The sequence below is a fragment of the Dendrobium catenatum genome, unplaced genomic scaffold, assembly GCF_001605985.2.
Source record: "Dendrobium catenatum unplaced genomic scaffold, ASM160598v2 fragScaff_scaffold_133, whole genome shotgun sequence".
Taxonomy (NCBI): domain Eukaryota; kingdom Viridiplantae; phylum Streptophyta; class Magnoliopsida; order Asparagales; family Orchidaceae; genus Dendrobium; species Dendrobium catenatum.
Genome location: NW_021318595.1, coordinates 13,645,222 through 13,651,221, shown reverse-complemented (window position 1 = coordinate 13,651,221; position 6,000 = coordinate 13,645,222). Strand labels below are relative to the sequence as shown.

The following is a 6,000-nucleotide window of genomic DNA, read 5'->3' as shown; positions in this document are numbered from 1 at the left end:
AAAAAAACTATATTTTCTTTAAATGTTCCAAAGTTATTATTAAAGAAAGTAACCGCTCACTCATCAGCGGGGTTCTTTAATAAAAAACCTTTATCATCCCATACTGCAAGCACTCAGAGTCCTCTGTCTTTGGAAATGGCTTCCCCGCCTTCCCCCGCTTCCTCTTCGCCGGAAAACCTGATTCTCGTCGATTACCAACCCTCTGGCGTCGCCGTGGTCACCATCAACCGGCCGGGGTCTCTAAACTCGTTAACGCGACCGATGCTGGTTGATCTAGCGAGGATCTTCAAAAGCCTCGATGGCGATCCAGCGGTGGGTGCAGTGGTGATTTTCGGAAGGGGACGGGCGTTCTGTTCCGGGATCGATCTGACTGCGGCGGAGGATGTTTTCAAGGGGGATGTCAATGATCAGGAGACGGATCTTGTCATTCAAATGGAGCGTTGTCGCAAGCCGATTATAGGTGCCGTGGCTGGGTTTGCTGTGACGGCGGGATTTGAGATTGCGCTTGCATGCGACATCATCGTTGCTGGAAGGGACACTAAATTCATTGATACTCACTCCAAGTAAGTGTATGCAGGCCTAAATGATTAGATTGGGAATGAACAGCTTCTTCTTATCTTTTTTACTGGTCAATGGCCTTCGAAATTTTATTGCTTAACATAATTTAATGATATGATTATTATTTTATAATCTTCATAAGTATTCTTCGAAATCTAAATATATTTATCATGTGAAATATTTATTTCTTTCTAAACGTCTTATTTTACCTAGCCTAGTAGTGGTAAGGGTTGCTACTTGGGCAATCATATCATCTTTTCGTGCGTAGTCTTATGAGAATAATGGGAGAGTTTGTAATGATAGGGCATGGATGTGGGGTGAGATGAGCTACTTAGATGGGATGGGGTAGGCTGAGTGACAAGGTTGAGCTAGTTTATCATTTGGAAAGGTTTATGGCTGGTGTTGATTTGGGTGATTATTATTCTAAAGAGTATGGGTGTCCAACTTGATTGGAGTTGGAGAGAGTGGAGGATCATAGCGTTTATCATTGTAGTTAATGATGGTGGGAAAGGGATGCGCGCTGCGCTAGTGTGAGGAGTGTAGTTGTTGGAATTTTTAGAGACTATTTCAAAACATGCTCCACACATTGCGCCAAGGTTGAAGTTGTTCTTTTCACATCAATATTTTTGTTTAAATTCAAAATTTTGAAATTAACTCAAGTTATGCTTGTGATTCAAAATTTTGTTATATAATACACTATGTTAATGCTAGGGCGCTCCCTAGAAGCGTCATTCTGTATGACCTAAATATAGAAAAGTGTGCAATGGCTTTGCACTGAATCCTAGTTGCACTGCTAAATAAACAAGGGTATCCATATTATGGATGTATATGGGCAAAAAAATTAGTTCATGAAATCATAATTAGGATGGAAACTTAAAATATAGATTTAGTATTGTCAAATTAATGAAATTAATAAATATTATGATTCATAAGAAGATAAATATTCTACATATTCAAGAAATTAAATAGGTTGAAAAAAAGATTAAATGAATTGATAGTTTTGAATATAATATAGATTTGATTATAAATGTAGAAATTAATTGAATTTGAGATAGAATTATAACTTTAAAGATTATTGTGATGCTAAGAATATTAATATTCTAAGTGCTTATGCTTCTCAATTAAGTTTAGATATATATTCAAAATTTAAAATTTAAAAATTTAAAAATGAATTAGAAGAATTAATACAAATGATACCGCTTAAAAAAGAGTTTTATTAGAGGAGATTTAAATGGATATTGATAGAGTAGTAGAAGATTTAAAAAATATTCATGTTAGTTGTGGGTTTGACATTGTTTAAAATTTCCCAATCAAAGGCATACCTCAACGCAATTCATCCCTGCAGCATATTGAAGAAGACGCCAGATATGTTTTCGTTAGGCGTAAAATTGACTGAGGCGTGCTTCACCTCAATTTTGTTGGGCGTTCGCATCGAAATAATAAGAAATAAAGTTTTTTAAAACCTTAACCTAATGTTGAGCGGTGTCTATACTCATTTCGTTCCTGTTTGACTTCGCCTCTATTCACCATCTTCTTTGCCTCCTTCGACGACGTTATGTACTCGAGCGGAAGTCAGCCTTCTTTGACAACATTTCGTGCTCGAGCCGACAATGTTCCGTGCTTGAGCGGAAGTCAGCCTTCTTCGACAACATTCATTGTTGGATTGAAAGTCAGGAACATTTAATGACGTTCTTTTTGTTGGATCGTAAGTAACTACGACAGTTTGCTCACTGCAGAGGCTTGTGTTGCGAGTAGCCCATAGTATATTTTTTTTTCTGCTCGAGCTCACGTATTTCATCGGAAAGCTCTTATTTTCCTACGTAATTTTTATTCTTTGTTTACACTTTTATTTAAGATGATTATTATCTTGTCTTCTTGTGTTTTGATCTCTATTTGCTCCTATTTTACACTTAGTATGCCTTTAAAATGAGTTTATGTGTTCTAAGGGTGTAAACGAGTCGAGTCGAGTTGAGTAGTGACCTTATCGAGTTCGGCTCGTCAGGCAGAAGGTAGGCACGAGCTCGAGTTGAGCTCAAAAGACAAGCTTGAACTCGGCTTGTCCCACAGTCTTTACGATATTGGAGACGCTACCTGCCTCACAGGAGTTCGTTATTTTTTCGAATCACGAGGCTCTTCATTGTATCAACTTCCAAAAAGAAGTTGAATGCACACCATAGTCGTTGGGTAGAGTTCTTATAGAAGTACACTTACACACTTACACACTTAGACACAAAGCAGGAGTTAAGAATAAGGCTGTCTATGCCCTCAGTCATCACATAATGACTACTACTGAGATGAGGACAGAAGTCATTGGGTTTGAGCAAGTCAGAGAGGATTATTTGGAGTGCCCTGACTTCAAGGAGATTGATTCCCCTTTGTCCACAGGCAGCAAGTGACTTGTGGATGATGTTCTTCTTGAGGATGGATATTTATTCAATGTTTGGAAGCTTTGCAATCCAAGCACTTCCCATAGGGAATTTCTCGTTTGAGAACTTCATGCCGGAGGTCTCGCTGGACATTTCGGTCGTGACAGAACTATTGAGGCTGTAGAGTACCGTTTCTTCTGGCCTAGCTTGAAGAAATATGTGGGCAAGATGGTTAGTAGATGGCACACGTGTCAACTGGCTAAGCAACGAAAACAGAACACAGGTCTCTAAATCCCATAACCAATTCCCAGTTGTCCATGGCAGGATGTCAACATGGACTTCGTTCTTGGCCTGCCCAAGACTCCCCGTAGGAATGATGTCATATGTGTCGTAGTGGACCGCTTCTCCAAGATGACACATTTCCTACATTGCTCCAAAACATCCGATGCCTCACTCATTATCGAGCTGTATTTTGATAAGGTTGTTAGATTACATAGTTTTCCCAAGATTATTGTATCTGATGTGGATGTCAAATTGATGAATTATTTTTAGAAGACCCTATGGATGAAAATGGGAACTAAAGTGCAGTTTTTCACAGCTTTTCATTCTCAGACTGATGGCTAAACTGAAGTGGTCAATAGGAGTCTAGGAAATTTATTGAGGACCCTAGTAGGTGAGCACATTAAAGACTATGATACCAAGCTACCCACAGCTGAGTTTGCTTATAATAATTCTGTGAATTGCACTACTGGTTTGAGTCTTGCTAAGATTGTTTATGGGTACAAGCCTAGGCAACCTTTAGATCTCATACCCATGTGCCTTAGGTATAGGATTTCTGAGTCTGCATCTTCATTTGCATAATTTACATAAGAAAATTACACGTCGAATTAAACAGAGTAATGCAAATTATAAACTTCATGATGATCTTAAACGAAGATTTAAGACATTCGATTTGGGTGATTCGATGATGGTCCAAATCCGTCTGGAACGGTTTCCAAAAGAGTTTGTTAAGAAATTATTTGTTAAAAGTACATGACCATTTAAAATAATCAAGAAAATTAATGATAATGCCTATGTGGTGGATATGCCTGCAGATTTCAATAACAATCCCTCTTTTAACATTGAAGATTTAGTATCCTATGAGGGCCTAGAGTTATCCACTACATACTAAGCCTTTTGTGACCCCACCATGTGAGAACCTAAGGTGGAGAACCCAAGTATTTCTCCACTTCCAAATATTTCTAAATCACCTATTGCGGAGAAAGTTGACATGATTTTAAACAATGACATCATTTCTACAAAAGAGGGTGGACGAAGGAGGTACTTAGTTAGGTGGAGAGGTAAACCGGAGACAGAGGACACTTGGCTAAAGTGCGAGGAGCTCCAGAGGATTGACCTAGATGCACTAAAGATCTATGAGAGCACCCGGGATGCATACTTGACGGAGTCGAGCTCTTTTCCATCCCGGCAGAATGATGAGGACATCCGTCCGTAGGAAGTTTATTAAAGGAAGGGCCGGAGATCTACAACTAGGATCAGATTGCTCTATTTCTGAGCAATTTTTTGTATTTGATTTATTATATGTAATTTTTAATTTTTACTCTCACTTGAAGTAGTAGGTTTGTGTGACCCCATGGGGAACTTTTGTCATTTGATTTTTTATTGTATTTTGTCTATTTATAGGCCACCTCCCCCTTGGGAAGGATGATGATTATGATGAATGGAAATTTCTTCACTTTATGTTTTGGTTCGTTTTAGAGTTTTTGTGAGAGCGCACGTGAAGTCCCTATGTGATGGCAAAACAAGACCCGTCAATAGATCTGAAACTTTCATGACCTCTTCTCCCCACTTTTATTTCTCCAAATTGATTCTCCAACATTTCCTAAATTAACCTAGCACTAATCTGGGAAATTTGAATTCAAAATTTGAATTATCCTTAAGCCTTCAATCCCTTTCCTAAATTTTTGGACTATTTTTAGAAAGGTATCCCCATCAATAAATCTAAAATTTAAATGAAGAATTCTCATTAACTCTCCTTCATAAATTAGTTTAGCTTAATTTTTGGAAATCTAAATTCAAAATTTGAATTCTCCTCGAGTCTTCAATCCCTTCCTAAATTGTTGGATTATTTTTGGAAATGTATCCTCATCAATAAATCAGAAATTTAAATGAAGAATACTCAATAATTCTCCTTCATAAATTGACCTAGCTTAATTTCTGGAAATCTGAATTCAAAATTTGAATTCTCCTTGAGCCTTGAATTCCTTTCCTAAATTATTGGATCATTTTTGGAAAGGTACCCCTATTCATAAATATGAAATTTAATTGAAGAATCCTTATTAATTCTCCTTCCTAAATTAGCCTTGCTTAATTTTGGAAAACTGAATTCAAATTTGATTTCCTTTCCTAAATTATTTGGCTATATTTGGAAGGATATACCCATCCTCAAATCTGATTATTGATTGGAAATCTGAATTATATCCTATTTCCTTAGCCAATATGCTGAAATTGGCAACCCAATTAAAGCCCCAAATCAGCCCCAATTAATTGACTGGGCCGACCCCCTCCCCTCCTTGAGCCTTGCCATAATTATAAAAATCTTCAAGACATAAATCTTGGACCCAGATTTCTTCTATTTGTTGTCTCGTTGTTTCGGATGCCATCTAATGATGATGGTTGCTATTTTCCTACTGTCAATTGCTTGCTATTTCTCTCCCAAGTCATCCTAAGGTCAGCTACCTGCTGGTGATACACAGATTCAGTCATTTTCCAAGTCTGGTACTCGCTGTTACTGATTTCTACAACCACACAGCTGTTGTCCAAATTTCCAAGGACGACAGAATGCTGTCCAAGCGTGTGAAAGGATTCATAGTGCTGTCCTTCCCACCGAGACATCCAATTAACTTTGTCGTGGTTTAGCATCTTCGTCTTTGCGGGTAAACTCTTTCCCCCACTTGCACCTTTTGATCCATCCTCAATCGTGGCATCATTTTATTGTGAAAACTTATCCGCGTAGCCCATACCAAGAGTGTCGTGAGAGTGGGTCTTTGTAGTGACTAATCTATTGGTTAATTTG

General features: G+C 38.0%; 1 protein-coding gene across 1 annotated transcript in view; it reads left to right on the top strand.

Moving 5' to 3' along the window:
* The first annotated feature begins 72 nt into the window (after positions 1-72).
* Positions 73-6,000, top strand: part of LOC110114887 (probable enoyl-CoA hydratase 1, peroxisomal) — a 7,815-nt gene continuing 1,887 nt past the window's right edge. The window contains exon 1 of the mRNA XM_020847916.2: positions 73-563. Within this exon, the coding sequence (XP_020703575.1) occupies positions 136-563 (428 nt within the window). The 5' untranslated portion in view covers positions 73-135. The remainder of the gene's footprint in view (positions 564-6,000) is intronic.